This window comes from Notolepis coatsorum, assembly GCF_963971535.1.
Source record: "Notolepis coatsorum genome assembly, chromosome: 4".
Lineage (NCBI taxonomy): Eukaryota > Metazoa > Chordata > Actinopteri > Aulopiformes > Paralepididae > Notolepis > Notolepis coatsorum.
Genome location: NC_140168.1, coordinates 60,713,280 through 60,737,246, shown reverse-complemented (window position 1 = coordinate 60,737,246; position 23,967 = coordinate 60,713,280). Strand labels below are relative to the sequence as shown.

The 23,967-nt window shown below is 45.0% G+C and overlaps 1 protein-coding gene across 1 annotated transcript; it reads left to right on the top strand.

The window, feature by feature from the left end:
- Positions 1-700: 700 nt before the first annotated feature.
- Positions 701-1,486, top strand: lrrc3b (leucine rich repeat containing 3B; the record flags this gene model as incomplete). The annotated part of the gene is made up of 1 exon (XM_084312738.1): positions 701-1,486. One exon carries the CDS (start codon positions 701-703, stop codon positions 1,484-1,486), a length of 786 nt encoding a protein of 261 aa, XP_084168864.1.
- Positions 1,487-23,967: the final 22,481 nt, after the last annotated feature.

The following is a 23,967-nucleotide window of genomic DNA, read 5'->3' as shown; positions in this document are numbered from 1 at the left end:
TTGATGTTATAAAGCATAATTTAAAAACTGATAACGTAAACTCTTTTCTTGTTTTGTTTAAATCCGAAAATATGTTTCTGACAACATTTTACAACTAGAGAAATAAAATATGCAATTGCATTTGCTGGACATGATCTGCAATGGCTAGTTTTACACATCTGAATTCCGTGAACCAGGAAGTGTAGCAGCAGCTCATTTTCATTTAAAGAGACAGGAGCCAAAACGGCCTGTTTGAGGCTGACTGCTTGCCTGAGAGTGACACAGCCTGTACAGCTGTAACTAAGTGCTTTTTGACCATACAAACATGTAAATGTTTGTAAATAGACCACACAATGAAAATACTGGGAAATGGCCACAATGTGGGCTCTTTAGGAAAAGCAATATTATTATTAAAATTATTGTGATATTTTTACATTGTCATGCTCTCTGGTAATTCCCATCCCTATGACTGTAAATCGATGTGATATGCCAAAGTGGCTTTCTGATTATTTCCATTCACAGAAGTGAACTTCCTCCCTTGATTTTTGTTTTGTCTCGTTTCAGGGCTGAAAACAGCATGATTCCACACAGGGGCGCCATTCGGCAGTGAGTGTGACCAGACGGTGAAGGGGTTTCCTCTTCGGCATGGGGGGATGTGCGTGATCGACCAGCGGTGCGTCCTGGGCCCCCGGCGGGATGCCGCTGTCGGCCGGCGGTCAGTATGACTCTGCTGGACTTGTGGCTGTCACGCTCCCTTCCCATGTGCCTGCTCCTGCAGAGCCTGGTCCTCATGGCCCTGTGCTTCCCCTCCGCCAGCATGTGTCCCAAGGGCTGCATCTGCCAGCGCGCCGAGTCCCTCCTCCACGGCCTGAACGTCACCTGCAGCCAGTCCCGGCTCAAAGAGATCCCCCCAGACCTCCCGGCAGACACGGCCCTCCTGCGGCTGGACCACAACCAGATCGGCGCCGTGCCCGACCGCGTCTTCCAGGGCCTGCGGCTCCTGCGGGAGCTCAACCTGTCCTACAACGCGGTGGAGACCCTTGGCGAGGGCGCCTTCGGCGGCATCGAGGCCACACTGCAGGTGCTGGACCTCTCGCACAACCGCATCACTAGCGTCCACAAGGACGCCTTCGCGCGGCTCAAGGCACGCGTCATCGTGGACGACAACCCCTGGCACTGTGACTGCGCCCTGCAGCAGGCGCTCGGCGGCATGGCGCACAACCACGAGGCGGCCGCCCGCGTCCTGTGCAGGAGCTCGGAGCTCCGCGACCAGGAGGGTCGGCCCTTCCTGGCGGTGGACACGGATCTCTGTAACCTGGCCAAACGGACCACGGACTATGCGATGTTGGTGACTATGTTTGGCTGGTTCGCCATGGTGATTTCCTATGTGGTTTATTACGTCAGGCAGAACCAGGAGGACGCGCGGCGTCACCTGGAATACCTGAAGTCCCTCCCGAGCAAGCCCAAGAAACCGGACGAGGCGGAGGACATTAGCACCGTCGTCTGATCCGGCGACTCCCCAAAAATTAGCCGTTTACACCTACATCCTAAATTAATCTAAAACGAACACCAAAATATGAATACGTGATAGGATCTGCGTTTTTAGTGTTCTATGGATTCCGTTTTTTCTCAAGGTGATGTGAGGGTTAAAACTGTTGTGAAATCCTTCTGTTTTTTAAATGTTTTGTCTTATGTCCCTCCCAGAGTATGGTCAAGATAAAGGAACGGAATTAGAATTTTGAGACTTAAGATCCCCCCCCCCCCCACACACACACACACACACACACACACACACACACACACACACACACACACACACACACACACACACACACACACACACACACACACACCTTATTTGTCAAATGCAAAGTATTCTGTCCTTTCTACACAATTGACAAATTTACAATTGAGGGAGATTTGATCTTGGTTTCTTTTGAAAGAAATTTGAATCTCAGGTTTAAATTTTGATAGGATTGTAATGTCTTTTTTAGATGTAAAACCCGGGGAAATAAGTAAAAACTTTTCTAAAGGCATGATAACCTGGACCCCATTTCCCCAGAGGCTTTGTAGTGAAGACCATCCTAAGACATACCTGCATTATTTAAATTTTATTTTTTAATGTTTCCCACAACCTTTTCAGCTTCCGTTTACCTTCAAATAATGACTCTCGATGGGTCAGTGGCAGTATTGATATTCATACCATTTCACTTAACTCCACTTTCATCCTACAAGGCAACCCAGAAGCTTGTGTAAAATCAGCAATCTGCCATGTAATGATTTGCTATAGGTTGGGTAAATAAATTGGCCTGGTTACAAAGAAAGTCAAACTGAAAGGCTATAAAGAGATGACTGTAAAATGTCTATACAGGCAACAGAGCCTATTCCCTGGCTGGTCCCTAATTGATTGCATTCATTGCTTGCATTAATTAAGGATTCACCTAAAACACTTTCTAATTTAGGATGCACCTAAACCACTGTTTAATTCAGGATGCATTTTTATACCACTTTTGAATTAAGGATGCACCTAAACCATGTTTTAATTAAGGATGCCCCTAAACCACAGTTTTTTTTTATTAACTCATTGGGTGCCATACCCGAGATAAGTCGGGTTAACTCGCCATGCGTTGAGTGCAAACATTTTGATCCTTTGATATTTTCCTTTGATCCCTGTTCTATACGGTCAGCCGGAGCCCTCTAGGTCTCCCTGATTCATCTACCTACGTTGGAATTGCAATGACGATCGAATATCACCAGGTGGCAGTGTCTGTCCTGATCCCTTTCTGTCCTGACTCGCTCTGAGGGGGAGGAGCTCTTGCAGAGCAATCGCTAGGAGATCTTCTCGCCTCAAAACCTATAGTATACACAAGTAATTACATATAAACGAGTAATCGCGATCGCCGATGGGATCATTGGAATTATTCTTTTTGGAGTACCTTCTGGCTAAGGTAAGGTATATTCTATGTCTATTTTACCGAACCTAAAACATGTTTCTGTAACGATCACAGTGTCGTATTTTACCGGACCTAAACCAAGCTTTTTGTAACGATCGCATTTTTGGGGTAAGACTACCGCCCCCCCCCCCTCCCCCTTGATGATTTTGTGAAGGCACATATGTACATGGCATATACCTTTGATTTGGGAGTATTTGGGGTTTCAGGCGATCAACCAGAATGTTTTTGGCTTATTGCATATAACGCGTCATATCTCGCGATCTATGGGAAAAGACTGGATTATTTTGGAAAGGGGCGTAGAAATTAACTGATTAGTCAGTAATGGACTATGAACAATGCCTGTAAAATTAGCCATACTATTCTCTCCATAGCTATAATACAGAACACACGATGGGTCTGCCAGCCAGTACAGATGAGGAAAGTCGGTGACAGTCAAAGAGTTAAGGATGCACCTAAACCATCTTTTAATTAAGGATGAACCTACACCACCTTTTAATTAAGGATGAACCTACTGTTTCACTGCCAATACTAATTATGTGCTAAATGTTAAGTATTGTCCATTACTTTTACTGAGCAATATAGACTCACTTAGACCATTAGTTTGGGGTCACAAAGATTATTTTCACGATTAGAGAACTGTATCTTACATGCTTTTCTGTGCCAAAATACTGAAAATCAAGTGGCTTTGATTTGATATGGTAGGTGTGACTCTTGGTATCAAGAATACCTTGTTTTAGCCTTGTGATATCCAGTACCAGTATTGGTATGGCTGTGTCCTTAATTTCAAATTAAAACCATGGCATCTAAACATGCATTACTTATGGGTGTTAATATACTGCCCTACAACTGCAGTAACACTTCTACATATCCTATACAACTATATCAATAGCAATAGCTATTCACTTAAAAAGAAAATTTGTGTTTATGAACAAGCAAGATGTTTGTTTGTATCCTCAACCAATCCATAAGGTTTGTATTGGCAAAACGACTTACTGTACATTTGTTAAGTCCACAAACATCATAAACTTGACCTACATACAGGATATAGACATCTGCATCTGTGTATCATGAGTCACAAATGTGTATTGTGTTCGTGTTCAAATGCTCATCATTTGCAAAAACACAAGTTGTAACTTGTAATTGTTTTTAAAACCATTTAAAAACTTTGTAGGCACAGATATATCTCAACACAGATATGACTCCCGCATTCGGGCACATTACCTACACTACAGACCTGTGCCGTTTCAGAGTTTTGACTTATTGGCACTTGAGTGAGTGACATTTGAAACTTGTAATTGAAAAGTTGTTGTTGGTATCAATAAGAAAGAATGGTCTACAGTTTCATCTCTGTTGCTTGCTGGCTTTCTGATTGGCTTGGGAGTCCGTTGTCCCTCCACTAGTGTCCTAAAGCACTGTAAACATTTTTTTTTATAAAATACCCCCACACATGAAATTCACATCTGCCACATTAATAGGAGCTGTTCTTGTCCGTGTTGAGATATTTCTACCTACAAAAAACAACAAGTTGTTCAAACACAATCTCACGTGATTTTCGACCCAAATGTTTATTTATTTATATATATAAATATATTTAATAAACATACACACACATAGAATGCAGGTTGCCGCTTTATAGGAAACATTTATAAATGAATAAAGCTATGAAGCTACAGGAACTCCAAATGAGCCGAAGGTTGTTGGAGGTGCACTATGCAGTTTCGGACGAGGGGCATTTGTTTGCAGAACCTGCAAAGGACATTTTACTGTAATTCTTAGAATTATTCTATCCTATGTGAAAACCAAACCAAACTGTGTTTGTTGATAGAATTGCGGGCCCTGCCTTTGTAAATGACAGCAATGAAATAGTAACTTTTCAGGTAGCTCTCTAGCTTCAAACAGTGTTCCAGGGATTCAATTCCCTCTATGGAAAGTTTGTTATAAGAATATATCATAGAAATTATTCACTTCTCTCCCACAAAATGACATTGTGCACCGTTAAATACACAATTTAATTTCTTCTCATTATTTGTGAAGAATATAACCTAACTAGACCAATACAGCTCTAGACCATCTAACCTCCCTACCATTAGCATAATCCCATTCACATTATTCATTAAGAGACCTTTTATCAGATGTACAATTGTAGAGACTGGATCAAACATATATTTTAACACCAAAATATATTTGAATGCCAGGTGTTGTTGGCCTGTTGCCTAATTATTATCTAGGTGTTATTAAAGGTCCAGTCAGTTATCAAAACATAAAAACAAATGGGTAGCCCCAAAGAAGAATGGAGACAGTTTTCATTCTTCGCTTGATTGGCTGAGCTGATTGGAGTAAAATAGATATATATTGATGGGTTAAGAAACTTCCAATTTGCTAACTTTTCATCTACAGGTCAAACTCTTCTCAAGAATATATGAATTTATCCCACATTTATATAGTAAAAAGAATCACGGATTAGGATTGATTACAAATCGAGACATAGCAGTCGGTCCTGTCTCGTCCTTATCCTGCCCCAAATACTGCTGCGATTCCTGAAGTTTAACAACAAATGCATCTACTTTCCTGACTGGGAGACTCTCTGGGATCATGTACTCCTTTTGTTGAGTGTGTCATAGAGCATTGTTGGGATTCCTTGACATTTTGAATTACCATATTATTAAAATGTAATTATGACATTATTTAATAATTTTTCTTCACCAAACACATTGTCACATTGTGGGAAAGCATGTGTACCTAAGTTACCAGAAGAACTGTCTCATTGACAGTCTTCATTGGGTGCCACATAGCTGCAAGCTAACTAGAAGGCTGCTTATGCTACCCGCTGGTTTCAATTAGGAATGCTGGGTGGAATGCTGGCTGGCTGGGTGATATGGCCAAAATGTATCACAATTTTGGTCAGTTACAATAATTTCAATAATGATAATTGCCAATATCTGCTTCAAAGATGAATTTCTGCTCCTGACGGAAGTTTGCAGAAACCAGGCACTGATTTGTGTTTTAGTTCAAGATCATATTCATTCATATTCATTTTCTGAAAAACACCAACACCAACGGTCATCGTCCTCATTTAATATTGTTTTATTGGCCAGCCCTACTAACAGTAATGTAACAAGCTGACTTGGTTAAATTAGTTGCTGATGCAGGAACATTTCCCCCACAACACAAGGAGTTCTTTGGTTAAGAAGAATTACCAGAAAGATTCAAAATGTCACTTTGTCCCTTTCATGGTACATCGGTAACACTTCAGTTTAGGAGCACAAACGATTCAGTACCTAGTACCTACGGTTACAACTATAGGTCAACAAATCATAGGAGCAAATTTGAGAGGGTTTGAGATAGGCCAATTAGATGCAAGCAGGTAGAAGATGGGTATTTGAGAGATTTCACTGAATGTGACACTGTTCTGGAAAGATTTCACAGACATCAGGTCTGATACTTGGGTAACTGATACGTTTCTTTACACACAGTTCCTTGTTAGTTCCTAAGTACTCAATCCTTATTGTTGTGTTCCCTCAAGTATTACCGGTACGTTCAATCTGGGAAGCGAGGCCCCTGCAGTGTGCTCTTTACCTGTGCTGTGAAAAATGTTCTACACTCTTTTTTTTAAGTATGGACTTAAATGGTATCCATTCTGAACTTCGCTTCCTACCTGATATACTGGAATCTACTGTATGGTTTTAAAGTCATGACCTCACTGATGTGGACACAGTGGGGCTCAGTGTACAGCAAATTCCTTCCTTCCGGTTTACGAAGTACCTATACTGTAGCTATGTTCCTGCTGTCTTTTAGGCTTTTGTCAATCCAAGTCAAGTCTTTGTAGGTCGGTAATGATCAGAAAACCAAGCACAATGGTCTAGGCTTAGATGTCGACATTCAGTGGACTTTGTGTGGGTGTTTTTTGTTGTTGTTCCTCATGTCCCTGAGTGTCAATGGCGCAACCGTTATCGTTAACTGTCATGTCGAATGCCATATCTTCCCTAATGCCCCTTCACACACACGCATGGTGGTGTTACGTTCACAAGTCTGCATTAGTCGGAGTTAGATCGTCTCTTACAAGTCCGCATCAGATTGTCTCTTACAGATGTTCTCACTCTTTCTGTAAAAATAAAATAAATGAAAGACCCCCTCGACACTCACACAAAAGGCTGTGACAGGGATGGTAGATTCTCAAACACGAGGGGGAGTGATCGACCGTCATTATTTTAACCGGTTGGAAAAGGGGGGGGAAAGAATCACACGCAAAACATCTCCATTCAGGCCCCCGGGTGTTTGGATGCATATGCTTGCATGTGCCATTTACCTGTCATAACACGGTGTACAGGAAATGCCCCAGACAAAATAAAAATGGCAGCAGCTTCTATATCCTCTCTCACCAGTCAGTCCTCTACTGGGGCTCAGTAGGGGAAAAAACACACGCAGAGACACATGAAAGGGGGGAGATCCGTGCAAAGAGGAAGAGATAATGAGATGTTCATAAAAGAAGAAAAAAAACATAAATACGAGGGGGTCTGTTTTTTTCATTTAGTTTTTGAGTTTTTTTTACATTGGAACTTCCAGATCCAACATCCAAAATGGGATGTTGATTGCTGATATGTTGTGAGTTCTCGTTATGAAATTGGTGGTCATATTATTTTAGGGGAGGGGGGGAAACACTTTGTACATTTCTGATTATTAGATTGATAGGTTAGAAGAATATGCAATGAGCACATTATAGCTAGAGCAAAACTAGAGTCACATTTAAATGTAAATAGTAACGTTGTTGTCATGTGATGATCCCTTTAATTAGACGTGATTTGAATGTGCTGAAGGCCCTTAGCCTTGTCTCGCCTGGCAACCTCATAATCTCCACTCATGGGAATCGGGAGTCGTCTTTACGATAGATGCATGTCGACCGCAAAGTTGAAGCACAGTGTAGCCAAGGATTCCAGAGAATTTCTTAAGTGCCTGAATACTTCTCTCACGGTTCTTTTCTTTCCGTCTTTTTATTTCACCTTTGATAGTAATCACACGATTGTTTCCCTCGAAACAGGACGTCACGCTTTCCTCCGTCTAAAACGCGTCTCTGTGTTCATTTTAGGTTAATATCAATAATGATATGTTATGAAGTTGTCATGTCCAGGGTGTTTTGGTCTGAAGGATGGAATGTTATACTGCTGTGTAATACGGTTTTTACCCACTCTGAGAGAGAGCAGTGCGTGTGATGACTGCAGCTGATCCTCATTTTCTAGATGAGGCAAAGAAGGCAAAACAGAGTCTTCTGACTCGTGCGAAAGTGTTTTCGAGATCTAGTACTTTGTTCCATGTTTACGTTGTAAAGGCATGCCACAGAGCAAAGGAAAATAAAGGACATTATGGATCATTTCATCGTATTGTTTGTTTCCCACACTGGCTTTAGGATGTCTCACATCCTGAATGAACACAGCATGCAGAACAGCTAGGTTATATTCAGACAACATGTTAGCACAGACTTAAAGGTGACATGCATTATAAATGTCATTTTTCAGTCTCTAGCATTGTATTATAGTAATAGGAGTTAGTATCAATGTGTTTTAGTGTCTAAATACCATATTGGCGGATTGCTCAGATTCAGCTCAGATCATTTCCTGCTCCAGTAAATTAGGCCATCCTGATTTGAAGGCCTGAGTGACGTTACTCAGGCTCTGGGTAGCAGACAGTGATGTGATTGGCTCTGTGGTTGTAGCTAATGCCCGCCCACAATCTACCTAGGTTGAATACACAGCGAGTGGAAACCACTTCCTCATACTGCGGCAGAGAAACCCACCTCTGCATGCACTCTGGAGGGAGAGAGAGATAGAGAGCATTCGGGAGCACTTGGGGGGGGGGGGGGACCTGCGGCGTGGCACACACCCCCGAACGGGAGAGTGAAAGAAAGAAAAAAAGGAAGAGAGAGGGAGGAAGGGAGGGCCCCCCCCCCCCACAAGCTGCCGCGCGGCACAGCCGAGAGGGAGAGAGAGAGGGAGAAGAGGAGAGAGGGAGGGAGGGAGAGAGGGGGCCTTATCAATAACGGCCTGTCTTTTTTCTCTCTCTCTCTCTCTCTCTCTCTCTCTCTCTCTCTCTCTCTCTCTCTCTCTCTCTCTCTCTCTCTCTCTCTCTCTCTCTATCTCTCTCTGTCTACCAGTCGCAGACTGTGTGGACTGACTATCACTCAAAGTGCTTATGGGCGGAGCCAGGCCATAACAGCCTGAAATCTTGAGGCTGAAAAATGATGGTTTTGAGTACTTGATTAGAAATATAAAACAATGCATCTTTTTGAAAAAAAAACTTACAGATGTCTTCAATAGACTCACAGGAATTGTGTAAAGTTGCCCAAATAGTGCTAGGAATAGCAACGCATGTCCCCTTTAAAAGAACATGCCAACATTTGGGGAAATTAGCTTACCGTCTTCTCCAGAGAGAGACAAGAATATAGATACCAGTTTCCTCTCTGTGCATTTAGTAGAAAGCTATCTGGCTGCATGTTAGCCTAGCTTAGCACAATGAATGGAAGTGGACATGACCGGTTAGCCTAGGCATTGTCCAACTAACACCTATCCCGAAGGCTAACCGGTCATGTCGACTTCCATTCATTGTGCTAAGCTAGGCTAACATGCAGCCAGATAGCTTTCTACTGAATGCACAGAGAGGAAACTGGTATCTATATCTTCTTGTCTCTCTCTGGAGAAGACGGTAAGCTAATTTCCCAAAATGTTGGCGTGTTCCTTTAACATTTTTAATCCCAAGACTACATAGTGCAGCTTTGACGCAGAGCATTTGTGCTCTTTAGAACTGGGGGTTTCACTGTGCTGTCCCTGGCCTATCTTTTAATTGCTGGTTGTGAAACCACATTAATTTCAGCCTTTTCAACAGAGAACACCTGCATGCGGTAAGGGCCGCTTTTTATAGAGCACATTAGTATCGCTCATTGAAATCTCGTGCAAAAACAAAAACAACGTTCATCTTTGAGCCATGAGATGTGGGTGTTCATATATTAGCCCTGGACATTTGCATATGACAGTACCATTTAAATGCAAAGCGAATACACCATGAATAAGGAATGTCCTGAAATCTGACAGAGCCAATCAGTGGCGCATTGCAACGAAGACAATGGACGTTTGAAGTGAGATGAGAGGGGCCACTTGTCAAAGGTTTGCTGAAAGCTCCAACGCTGTCAAGCGATACACAGAGGCCTCTAGCTGTCAATTTACTGGCTTTTTCTTTGACATTGCGTCATCTGTTCAAAGCATCTGTCTGCATTTTAGACCCACATGGGAATTGTCCTTTTTGGAATTGTACTCTAATTTGAATCCTTCAGTGGAAGGACCGCAGATACGTCTGTTTACATGTTTTCCAGATGAGCACTAATGTCTAATTATCTGAAGATGTTAAGTTAGCGAGTAGTGTGCATTCATAGTGTAGACTAGACAGTAGGAGAGGCTGCATACTTTTGATTTGTATGTGTGTATTATGTGTGTGTGTAGGCTATATCACATTTACACTCCTCCCAAGTGATTTCGATTGACTTTACAACTGCAAATACTGTACACAAGCTGTTAAAAATATATATATATATCTAAACAGATTTACAAAGGTTGTTCATCTGAAGGCGTCAATCATAAAACACAAGGTCTAAATTTAACTTAAAGGTGGGAACTATTTTGAAACCACAGTAGGTGTTCACGAAATTACAAGTTGTGGTCAGAAGTACTGGCTCGCGTCCAAAGATAAAATAATGCAGGTTGGACAGGAAAAAATATATTTCAGAGACACGGTTAGGAGCTCCTGTATACTATACTGTATATATTGGAGCTACTGTGCAGCACTGCAAAAGAGTAGAGAGGCTCTCAGTCTGCCTCAACTCTGAGCTACTGTATAGCCCACACACTTTATGTAACAATCTATCCTCAATGAATAATCCTTCTGTTTCGCTAGCCATCAGGTTGTCAGGTGGAGCGTTGTCAGGGACACTTGGTTACGGCACATTTGAAATTAAATATATAATTATTTAAATCTTTGCAGGTAGCCTGTCAGAAACAGACAGACAGGGGGAAAAATTCGAATGAAATGATTCAAAAGCGAATTCCTCTCTAAACGAATCTGCTGTGACTGTCAAGGCACAAATGATGGCCTTTGGGATTCAGAAATATGCCACACAATGTGGTGCATTGTATAAAAAAAGAAGACCTTGATGTCTGCTTTCTGCAGCGAGTAGTAGATTCCATTTTGGTGAAAACGTTCAACGGTGCATTTGAACATCCAGACAAGCTCGAGCTTGTCCCCTGTCCAATCAGCCTCTCAACAATAACATGATGGCTGGGGCCTCAACAATAACATGATGGCTGGGGCCAATAACATGATGGCTGGGGCCTCAACAATAACATGATGGCTGGGGCCTCAACAATAACACGATGGCTGGGGCCTCAACAATAACATGATGACTGGGGCCTCAACAATAACATGATGATTGGGGTCTCAACAATAACACAATGGCTGGGGCCTCAACAATAACATGATGGCTGGGGCCTCAACAATAATACGATGGCTGGGGCCTCAACAATAACACGATGGCTGGGGCCTCAACAATAACATGATGACTGGGGCCTCAACAATAACATGATGATTGGGGTCTCAACAATAACACAATGGCTGGGGCCTCAACAATAACATGATGGCTGGGGCCTCAACAATAATATGATGGCTGGGGCCTCAACAATAACACGATGGCTGGGGCCTCAACAATAACACGATGGCTGGGGCCTCAACAATAACATGATGGTTGGGGCCTCAACAATAACATGATGGCTGGGGCCTCAACAATAATACGATGGCTGGGGCCTCAACAATAACACGATGGCTGGGGCCTCAACAATAACATGATGACTGGGGCCTCAACAATAACATGATGATTGGGGTCTCAACAATAACACAATGGCTGGGGCCTCAACAATAACATGATGGCTGGGGCCTCAACAATAATATGATGGCTGGGGCCTCAACAATAACACGATGGCTGGGGCCTCAACAATAACACGATGGCTGGGGCCTCAACAATAACATGATGGCTGGGGCCTCAACAATAACATGATGGCTGGGGCCTCAACAATAACACGATGGCTGGGGCCTCAACAATAATATGATGGCTGGGGCCTCAACAATAATATGATGGCTGGGGCCTCAACAATAATATGATGGCTGGGGCCTCAACAATAACATGATGGCTGGGGCCTCAACAATAACACGATGGCTGGGGCCTCAACAATAACACGATGGCTGGGGCCTCAACAATAACATGATGGCTGGGGCCTCAACAATAACATGATGGCTGGGGCATCAACAATAACATGATGGCTGGGGCCTCAACAATAACATGATGGCTGTGGCCTCAACAATAACACGATGGCTGGGGCCTCAACAATAACATGATGGCTGGGGCCTCAACAATAACATGATGGCTGGGGCATCAACAATAACATGATGGCTGGGGCCTCAACAATAACACGATGGCTGGGGCCTCAACAATAACATGATGGCTGGGGCCTCAACAATAACATGATGGCTGGGGCCTCAACAATAACACGATGGATGGGGCCTCAACAATAACATGATAGCTGGGGGCCTCAACAATAACATGATGGCTGGGGCCTCAACAATAACACGATGGCTGGGGCCTCAACAATAACATGATGGCTGGGGCCTCAACAATAACACGATGGCTGGGGCCTCAACAATAACACGATGGCTGGGGCCTCAACAATAACACGATGGCTGGGGCCTCAACAATAAGATGATGGCTGGGGCCTCAACAATAACACGATGGCTGGGGCCTCAACAATAACATGATGGCTGGGGCCTCAACAATAACATGATGGCTGGGGCCTCAACAATAACATGATGGCTGGGGCCTCAACAATAACACAATGGCTGGGGCCTCAACAATAACATGATGGCTGGGGCCTCAACAATAATACGATGGCTGGGGCCTCAACAATAACACGATGGCTGGGGCCTCAACAATAACATGATGGCTGGGGCCTCAACAATAACATGATGGCTGGGGCCTCAACAATAACATGATGGCTGGGGCCTCAACAATAACACGATGGCTGGGGCCTCAACAATAACATGATGGCTGGGGCCTCAACAATAACATGATGGATGGGGCCTCAACAATAACATGATGGCTGGGGCCTCAACAATAACACGATGGCTGGGGCCTCAACAATAACATGATGATTGGGGTCTCAACAATAACACAATGGCTGGGGCCTCAACAATAATATGATGGCTGGGGCCTCAACAATAACACGATGGCTGGGGCCTCAACAATAACACAATGGCTGGGGCCTCAACAATAACATGATAACTGGGGCCTCAACAATAACATGATGATTGGGGTCTCAACAATAACACAATGGCTGGGGCCTCAACAATAACATGATGGCTGGGGCCTCAACAATAACACGATGGCTGGGGCCTCAACAATAATATGATGGCTGGGGCCTCAACAATAACATGATGGCTAGGGCCTCAACAATAACATGATAGCTGGGGCCTCAACAATAACACGATGGCTGGGGCCTCAACAATAATATGATGGCTGGGGCCTCAACAATAACATGATGGCTGGGGCCTCAACAATAACATGATGGCTGGGGCCTCAACAATAACATGATGGCTGGGGCCTCAACAATAACACGATGGCTGGGGCCTCAACAATAACATGATGGTTGGGGCCTCAACAATAACATGATGGCTGGGGCCTCAACAATAACACGATGGCTGGGGCCTCAACAATAACACGATGGATGCGGCCTCAACAATAACACGATGGCTGGGGCCTCAACAATAACATGATGGCTGGGGCCTCAACAATAACACGATGGATGGGGCCTCAACAATAACATGATGGCTGGGGCCTCAACAATAAGATGATGGCTGGGGCCTCAACAATAATATGATGGCTGGGGCCTCAACAATAACACGATGGCTGGGGCCTCAACAATAACACAATGGCTGGGGCCTCAACAATAACATGATAACTGGGGCCTCAACAATAACATGATGATTGGGGTCTCAACAATAACACAATGGCTGGGGCCTCAACAATAACATGATGGCTGGGGCCTCAACAATAACACGATGGCTGGGGCCTCAACAATAATATGATGGCTGGGGCCTCAACAATAACATGATGGCTAGGGCCTCAACAATAACATGATAGCTGGGGCCTCAACAATAACACGATGGCTGGGGCCTCAACAATAATATGATGGCTGGGGCCTCAACAATAACATGATGGCTGGGGCCTCAACAATAACATGATGGCTGGGGCCTCAACAATAACATGATGGCTGGGGCCTCAACAATAACACGATGGCTGGGGCCTCAACAATAACACGATGGCTGGGGCCTCAACAATAACATGATGACTGGGGTCTCAACAATAACACAATGGCTGGGGCCTCAACAATAACATGATGGCTGGGGCCTCAACAATAATACGATGGCTGGGGCCTCAACAATAATATGATGGCTGGGGCCTCAACAATAACATGATGGCTGGGGCCTCAACAATAACATGATGGTTGGGGCCTCAACAATAACATGATGGCTGGGGCCTCAACAATAACACGATGGCTGGGGCCTCAACAATAACACGATGGATGCGGCCTCAACAATAACACGATGGCTGGGGCCTCAACAATAACATGATGGCTGGGGCCTCAACAATAACACGATGGATGGGGCCTCAACAATAACATGATGGCTGGGGCCTCAACAATAAGATGATGGCTGGGGCCTCAACAATAACACGATGGCTGGGGCCTCAACAATAACATGATGGCTGGGGCCTCAACAATTACACGATGGCTGGGGCCTCAACAATAACACGATGGCTGGGGCCTCAACAATAACACGATGGCTGGGGCCTCAACAATAACATGATGGCTGGGGCCTCAACAATAACATGATAGCTGGGGCCTCAACAATAACACGATGGCTGGGGCCTCAACAATAAGATGATGGCTGGGGCCTCAACAATAACACGATGGCTGGGGCCTCAACAATAACACGATGGCTGGGGCCTCAACAATAACACGATGGCTGGGGCCTCAACAATAACATGATGGCTGGGGCCTCAACAATAACATGATGGCTGGGGCCTCAACAATAACATGATGACTGGGGCCTCAACAATAACATGATGATTGGGGCCTCAACAATAACACGATGGCTGGGGCCTCAACAATAACATGATGACTGGGGCCTCAAGTCAAGTCAAGTCAAGAGTTTTAATTGTCACGGCATACAGGTATACAATGAAATGCGGGTGGTCTTGGTGATGGCTGGGGCCTCAACAATAACATGATGACTGGGGCCTCAACAATAACATGATGATTGGGGCCTCAACAATAACACGATGGCTGGGGCCTCAACAATAATATGATGGCTGGGGCCTCAACAATAATATGATGGCTGGTGCTTCTAACAATAAGATGATGGCTGGGGCCTCAACAATAACATGATGGCTGGGGCCTCAACAATAAGATGATGGCTGGGGCCTCAACAATAACACGATGGCTGGGGCCTCAACAATAACATGATGGCTGGGGCTTCTAACAATAAGATGATGGCTGGGGCTTCTAACAATAAGATGATGGCTGGGGCCTTTCAACAAAGCAAGGTATACAATACAATCTGTTGTGTTTCTATTTCTTTATGATGTCTCGGTGTATGAGGTTTGTTTACATTGCACACAGGAAAAATGCATGTTTGGGTAGATAAAATAAGATAAGATTTCTTAGTGTGTGGTAATGTTTGTAAACACAGCTACATTCTGACTCACCATGGCTCATAGACGCTTATTTTATCATTTTTAATCTACAGATCAAACTATTTGAGAATGTCTGTGAACACAGGCGGTTTCAGTGGAATTGTGTTGCTAGGGGAACAGCTTGGATCCAAGTTGATTTCCCGTTGCACTGTTTGATATCAATAGCTGACAGATCAGTCCATTTAGAATGTTTATGTTGTCAAGTTGAAATCGTATATAGCCCACATTTATATGGTAGACAAGGGGGTAAAAATGGATTGGCTCTCTAAAGGGAAGCAATTCCTGCCCATCCTGTCAGCAGCAGAAGGCGGACTTGACAAATCCCACTTAATCACGGTTCCATTGACACAAAAATCTCTATGCCACTTTAAGGAGCCAGGGCTATTTAAGTGATATTAAACGTTGGTTATTATTTTATTTTCAGCATGCATAAGAACAGCCTGTCAATTTGTTCCTCACATTCACTCACACATTCACACACCGACGGCGGAGGCAACCATGCAAGGTGCCAACCTGCTCATCGGGAGCATTTAGGGGTTAAGTGTCTTGCTCAAGGACACTTCGACACGCTGCCGGGCTCTATCTCCTGAGCCATTGTCGCTCCCCAATCACATGGTGATATTGAATATGAAAACTTGAACATGAATGGTGACTGCGATCACCTGGACGGTTGATGCTGGTGATTGACTGTCGATGAACTCATAATGAGACATATAAGACAGAGCTGGGGACTCCAGCCACATGACTTGGACTTGAGTCCAAGATTTTCTCACCCGAGTTGACTTGCATGAGACTTGGATTTGCCTTATGTTATGTTCTTGTGACTTGACACTTGACTTAATTGCGTTCTAGTGACTTGAGACTTGACTTTCACTTGTGTTCCAGTGACTTGAGACTTGACTTTGCTTATGATGGGATGATGACTTCAAAATGTAGCCTAGGTATTTGCAGGGAAAAGATTCACACTTGGAGTTAATATTATTTCACCCTATTGATTTATGCAAAATTGGAGATGAAATCAAAAGGCCATTGCATGCGATGTTTTCAGTTTTCAACATTACGAAACTCGACTTGTTCCTTCTTGACTTGACTTGGATGTAGATGCCGTGGGACAAGGGCTGGAAATAACACTGGGAACTAAAATATACTACCTGATATAAACACATACACCTTACCTACATCAAAAACACAACAAACAGGGGAATGAGACAGAGAAGATGTGGACACAGGGAGACCGGGGGAAGAGGTTTAAAATGAATGCCGCTAGTAGTTCCGCTAAACCGGCACCGTTAGCCAGCTTGGAGAAAGCAAAAACAACTCAGCTTGAAACTGGTCAAATCATCCTTTGGTTCTGGACACAGTTAGTCCCACAGAGGTAATAATAATAATTCATTACATTTATATAGTGCTTTTCTAGACACTCAAAGCGCTCTCCACAATGTAGGGTGGAAATTGCCTCCACCACCACTGGTAGCACCCAACCTTGGGCTATGCAGGCTCAATGGCTGCCATACACTGGCACCAGGCACACATCACACTACACAATGGCTGAATGGCTCAGGAGACAGGGATTGACATCAGCCAATTAAGGGGAAGGGATGATTAGGTGGCCTTGATGTCAGAGACCTGATTGGGAATTTGGCCAGGAACGTCAGGGAACCCCCTACTCTTAGGCATCCTGGGTTCTTTAACGACCGAGATTCAGTAATCAGCTAGTGCTAGGAAAAACCTTGATCATTGGCTTGTTGTTCTCAGTTCAATATCCAATCATATACGTGCAAGTTTAACAAGAAAGCACTTAACTGGGGGGTGATGATGCGTTGTCGGCCCCTGTTAGTGGATCTCTGAAACCACAGCAGTTAGATGGTATGAAGATGGAAAATGGAGGTAGACGGTGGATACTGGATCCGGCATTGTGGATGTAGAACAAACTGCATGCCGTCTTGAATGGTAAATGGTAAATGGCTGCATTTATATAGCGCTTTTATCCAAAGCGCTTTAAAATTTTACCCATTCACTCACACATTCATACACCGACGGCGGAGGCAACCATGCAAGGAGCCAACCTGCTCATCGGAGCAATTAGGGGTTAAGTGTCTTTCTCAAAAACAATTCGACATGCTGCCCGGGAGGAGCGGGAATCGAACCGGGAACCTCGGGATTACCGGACGACTGCTTTACCTCCCGAGCCACTGTCGCCCCCCATGTCTTTTTTTTTTGTATCTACTTTTTCTCCCCATTTTCTATTTTTCTCCCTTCCCCAATTTCGTATTGTCCAATTCTACCCTCCCCTGTCTCGAACGCTGTTAGGCCATGCCTCCCACAACAACGAAGCCTTGCATCACATGTCCCCTCCGGTACTCGAGGAGGCAGCCGTCGCATCTTTTCACCTGCACAGTGCGATCTCTCAGCGGCGAGGGTCTGCGTGGGAGGGACGCGTCTATGCCAAATACAACGCAGTTCGGTTTCCGGGTTCCTCTGATTGGCCACTAAGCCCACGTGACCGCGCGCTAGCACGCCCCCCTTATCGCCCGCTGCCGCGCTGTGAAGCGGAAGAGCCAGCGAGGCGACGCGAGCACGCTGTGAAGCGGAAGAGCCAGCGAGGCGACGTGAGGCGGTGGTTTCAGCAGCAGCGGCCGTCTTCTTCCGAGGCGGCTCGTTCTTATTAATCCCTAATGTCATGTATGTTGTGTATGTCATAAATGTCGATATGAATTGAAAATGGGGGACCCTGATGTAAACAAGACGAAAGTCTTTCTCTGGTCTGCATCCCCTTAACAATTGTGTGTATTGCGCCGTACTGTATTGTACCCATTCTGCAATCTGTTAAATAAAGTTTTCATTCATTCATTCATTTCTCCCCCACTACTCCCAAAAGTAACACTAAATAGATAAAGTACAACAACGCCAGACTCAAGAAACTGTGTTCCCTTTGGATGTGTTCTCATAAACAATGTTTGTTTACACTGCACACGACACTCGAGGCTGCATGGGTGTAATCTCTCCTCTATCAAAGAGGTTGCGTTCAGGAATCGACGTTGTGATGTCCTACGGATCTTCCTCTCTAAAAGCCCCACGCAATACAGCATGTCTTGAATGTTCAGGCAGGAATTCACCGCAAGAAAATGTGTTGCTAATCTTTGTTCAGTACAATATGATTGGAAAAATAAGCTACATCTGGAATGAATAAAGTGATTTCTTTTTTTTTTAACTGTCAAGGGTTTTCTCCAGTAGCGCGACTAATATCAGTTACATCATCCAAGGTATTGTTACTCAATGTTTGTGAGGGTGGTTTGGAGATATTCACAGTAATTGTTAATTCAGTAAAGTAGTCAGATCTACTCTTTATTGAAAGTACTGATATGATATGATTCTACGATTAATACTACAAATGTAATGGTCCTCAATGAGTATAACAATTACACAAAACATTAGCTTTATATCAGCCTTTCTGAAAGAAGAAATGGTTTCTTTATACATAGTCCTATATATATAATTTGAAATAAAAAAATACCATGTTCCTTAGTCCTGTATTATGATCAAACAATTACACAAAAATGCATCCTATATAGACTCATATGCCAAAACATTCAGAAATACCCAAATGATGCGAGTTTGTTTTTTTATGACATGCACAACTACAAGCTTTTAAGAACACTGACATAACCGCTGAATATCACTGAAATCCAAGTTAATGTATATCTTAGAAGTTCTTTGTTTCATTGTACAAACAGCCAAAGCTGTCATGTATGTTGTGTATGTCATAAATGTCGATATGAATTGAAAATGGGGGACCCTGATGTAAACAAGACAAACGTCTTTCTCTGGTCTGCATCCCCTTAACAATTGTGTGTATTGCGCCAAAGGGAACAGTTTCTTGAGTCTGGCGTTGTTGTACTTTATCTATTTAGTGTTACTTTTGGGAGTAGTGGGGGAGAAATGAATGAATGAATTTATGAAAACTTTATTTAACAGATTGCAGAATGGGTACAATACAGTACGGCGCAATACACACAATTGTTAAGGGGATGCAGACCAGAGAAAGACTTTCGTCTTGTTTACATCAGGGTCCCCCATTTTCAATTCATATCGACATTTATGACATACACAACATACATGACATTAGGGATTAATAAGAACGAGCCGCCTCGGAAAAAGACGGCCGCTGCTGCTGAAACCACCGCCTCGCGTCGCCTCGCTGGCTCTTCCGCTTCACAGTGCGGCAGCGGGCGATAAGGGGGGCGTGCTAGCGCGCGGTCACGTGGGCTTAGTGGCCAATAAGAGGAACCCGGAAACCGAACTGCGTTGTATTTTGCACAGACGCTCGAGGGGGGTGATTACATATGCACGCCGCATTTCTCTGAGACGCTCTCTGATTGGCCGACGCCTGTTTCTACACTGGTTCTGTATCACACTAGCTCCCGCTCAGCGTCTCATTGCATAGTCAAGTCAAGTCAAGTCAAGAGTTTTAATTGTCACGGCATACAGGTATACAATGAAATGCGGCTGGTCTTGCCCGCGACGATGTGCAATACAGTGGTACAACATATAATAGAATCCAATAAAATACAGTGGTACAACATATTAATAGAATCCAATAAAACAGTGCAATAAACAGGTACATGGTGTGCCATCTCGGTATCTGTACATTAGTATTTACAGAGCATATAGGACATGCTAGGTAGCTTTAGTAGTGCAATACACTGTTCCTGATGCTATACTACTTTAAGTGGCCTTTCCTCTGGCCATAAGTGTGCGTGTGTGCGGCATGAGTGTTAAAGTGGCTGCTAGTGTGTGAGCGTGCTCAGCGTGCGTGTCGTGTATGTGCTTGTGTGTGGATAGTTCAGTTTCTGTGTCTCTCAATGTTCATTGTTCAAGGCTCTGATGGCCTGGGGGAAGAAGCTTAGCCTAAGCCTCTCCGTCCTAGTAGCTGGAGTTCGCAGGCGTCTGCCTGACCTCAGCAGCTGGAACAGGCTGTTATTGGGGTGGTGGGGGTCTTTCATTATCCTGCAGGCTCTGGATTTGCACCTCTTGTTGTATAGAGCCTGCAGGGGAGGTAGCGCAATACCCGTGGTACGCTCGGCTGAGCACACCACACTCTGTAGGGCCTTCTTGTCCTGTGCCGTGCTGTTCCCATACCAGGCAGTGATGTTTCCGGTCAAGATGCTCTCTACAGCTCCTGAGTAGAAGGACTGGAGTATCTTCCCCGATACTCTGAACTTCCTTAACTGTCTCAGGTGGTAGAGGCGCTGCTTCGCTTTCTTTACTACTGTGTTTATGTGTGTTGACCATGTCAGGTCCTCTGAGATGTGGACCCCCAGGTACTTGAAGCTGCTCACCCTGTCCATGGTAGCCCCGTTAATCGTCAGTGGTGTGTGTGTCTCCTGCTGTCCTCTCCTATAATCCACGATCAGCTCCTTGGTTTTACCAATGTTCAGGAGCAGGCTGTTGTCCTGGCACCAACGTTCCAGTACCTCAACCTCCTCTCGGTAGGCCTTCTCGTCGTTGTCCGAGATCAGCCCCACCACCACCGTGTCGTCGGCGAACTTCACAATGGAGTTGGAGCTGAACTTGGCCGCACAGTCGTGTGTGTAGAGTGAGTACAGCAGGGGGCTTAGAACACAGCCCTGGGGGGACCCGATGCTCAGGGTGATGGTGTTGGAGGTCTGACCCCCCACCCTGACCGCCTGGGGTCTTTCACTCAGAAAGTCCAGTACCCAGGCGCTCAGGGCGGAGCTCAGGCCTAGCTCGATCAGCTTGTCCACCAGTCTGGTGGGGACTATGGTGTTGAACGCTGAGCTGTAGTCAATGAACAACAGTCTCACATAGCCCCCCTTCTGACGGTCAAGGTGGGAGAGAGTGCTGTGCAGTACCTGGGAGACCGCGTCATCAGTGGACCTGTTTGTCCTGTATGCAAATTGCATAGGGTCCATATCACTGGGGAGAGAGGCACAAATGTGGTCCTTGACCAGCCTCTCGAAACATTTCATGACCACAGAGGTGAGTGCCACCGGTCTGTAATCATTTGGACATGTTGGGGAGGGTTTCTTCGGTACAGGGATGATGGTAGACATCTTGAAGCAGGCAGGGACTACTGACTCCGCCAGGGATTGATTAAATATGGCGGTGAACACCGGGGCAAGCTGGTTTGCACAGGACTTAAGTATGCGTCCTGTTATACCATCTGGGCCTGCAGCCTTCCTGGTGTTCACCTGCATAAATGCTCTTCTCACACTGTGTTCCGACAACGAGAGAGCGCCCCCGCCCCCCCGCGGTTGCCCCCCCCCCCTCCACAACAGCCGGTGCGCCAGTGACGTCACTAGCCAGAGGGCTAGCGGCGACACTGTCTACACCGAACCGAGCGTAGAAGGAGTTGAGTTTGTCCGCTAGAGAGGCACCGTCGCTCCCCATTGAGGGGGCGCTGACTTTGTAGTCAGTTATTGTCTTCAGTCCCCTCCACAAGCCTCTTGTGTCGTTTTGTGCCATTTGTGTCTCCAGTTTCTCAGCATATGTCCTCTTAGCAAGTTTAACAGCCTTGCGCAGAGTGTAGACTGAAGCCTTGTACTCTTCCATATTTCCTGACTCTCTGCCCAGGTTATAAGCCGTGGTGCGTGAGTTTAGGGCTGTTCTTATAGTGCTGTCCACCCAAGGTTTCTGGTTTGGGAAAACCCGCACCTTCTTTGTGAGGACAATGCCGTCTACCACTGTTGCTATGTAACAAACAACGGTATCAGCGTACTCGCTGACGTCACTGGCGCTTCCTTTAAACATGTCCCAGTCTGTATCCGCGAACGCGTCACAGAGATCGGTCTCTGATTCGTCAGACCACTTTTTTGTCTCACGTGACACGACGACGTCACACGATCTTTGTTTGTATGCTGGAATTAAAAAAATGGAGTCGTGATCGCTCGCGCTTGTAGAGCCCATCAGTGGCGGAGCCGCTACAGCCTTGTAGGCAGCTCTGAACGGGGTGTAGCAGTGGTCGAGTGTGTTCCCCCCTCTTGTGGAGCAGGCGATGTGCTGAAAAAAGGTCGGCATCACTTTTTTCAGGTTTGCCTGATTGAAGTCACCAGTCACTATCGTCGCGGCTTCTGGGTGCTTGATCTGCTGTTTGTTGATGTAGTCGTGTAATTCCCCCAGCGCTTTGCCAGTATTTGCCTGTGGGTGAATATACACGACGGATAAAATGACCGCGGTAAACTCATATATCTCGCTTCAGCATATATACACTGAATAAATTTCAAAATGTACCTTTAAATGCCAGCATTCATCTGGCCACACCCCCATCCGCTTACCTATATAAGCAGGGGTGGTGCCACACACTCATTTCCTTCTCAAATTTCATCACAAGCAACGTGTTGCTCATATGCCCACTTGACGTGGAGAAAAATATTGGCTGGAAGAGCAATGTTTACGAGGAAAGGAAGAACAAGGAGATACGTTGACATCATATCTTTATTTTCTCTCTCACTATTTTCGAGAAAATACGGCGATATTGTCTTCGTCACTGGAGTGTTTGGAAGATGGTGATCATTCTAAAATCCTCCACCGGTTTTCGTATTAGGAGCATGCCGCTGCATGCCTCTCAACTGCAGTTCCTTGCTGTGTTGGTTGGGGTGAAACCTTTCAGGACACAGCTGAACTGTAGGACGCGCCGCTGTTGTGAGAAGCGGTGGGTTTCAGGTTGGGTGAGTACTGTTTGCTTGCGGCTCCACTTGTCTGTTAGTGCTATGGGGGCTAACTGACAATGTTTACGAACACCGGCCCCAGATTAAGGTATTTTGTTCAGCCTCTTAGGCAGCAGCGGAAGACCTTGATCTGAAGCCCATTATAGTTTAACTAGTGGGCCACGACCATTAACACTGGTGATCCCTGTGTTTTCTGGACGAGTGGATGTCTCTCTGTCACCGTGTTAGGCCCCATCTTTCATATCCAAATGAGAGTATTTCCTCACGAGGAGATATGGGCATAGATGTTCATTAGCGGAAGATCTGTGTTCAAAGTCAGCTACACAGGCCAGTTGGGTATTGTGCTGGCTCCGTCGGGTGTTGGTAAAATCACCGTTGTAAAACTGTGTTAACATCTTGTTTCTCTTTTCTCTTAAAAAGTGAGGAGGGTTTCAGAACGGCGGCCTGTCTGGGTGAGTGTTATATCATTGTGTACAAGTTCAGGTGATAGCTGCTTAGCTTACGTGCT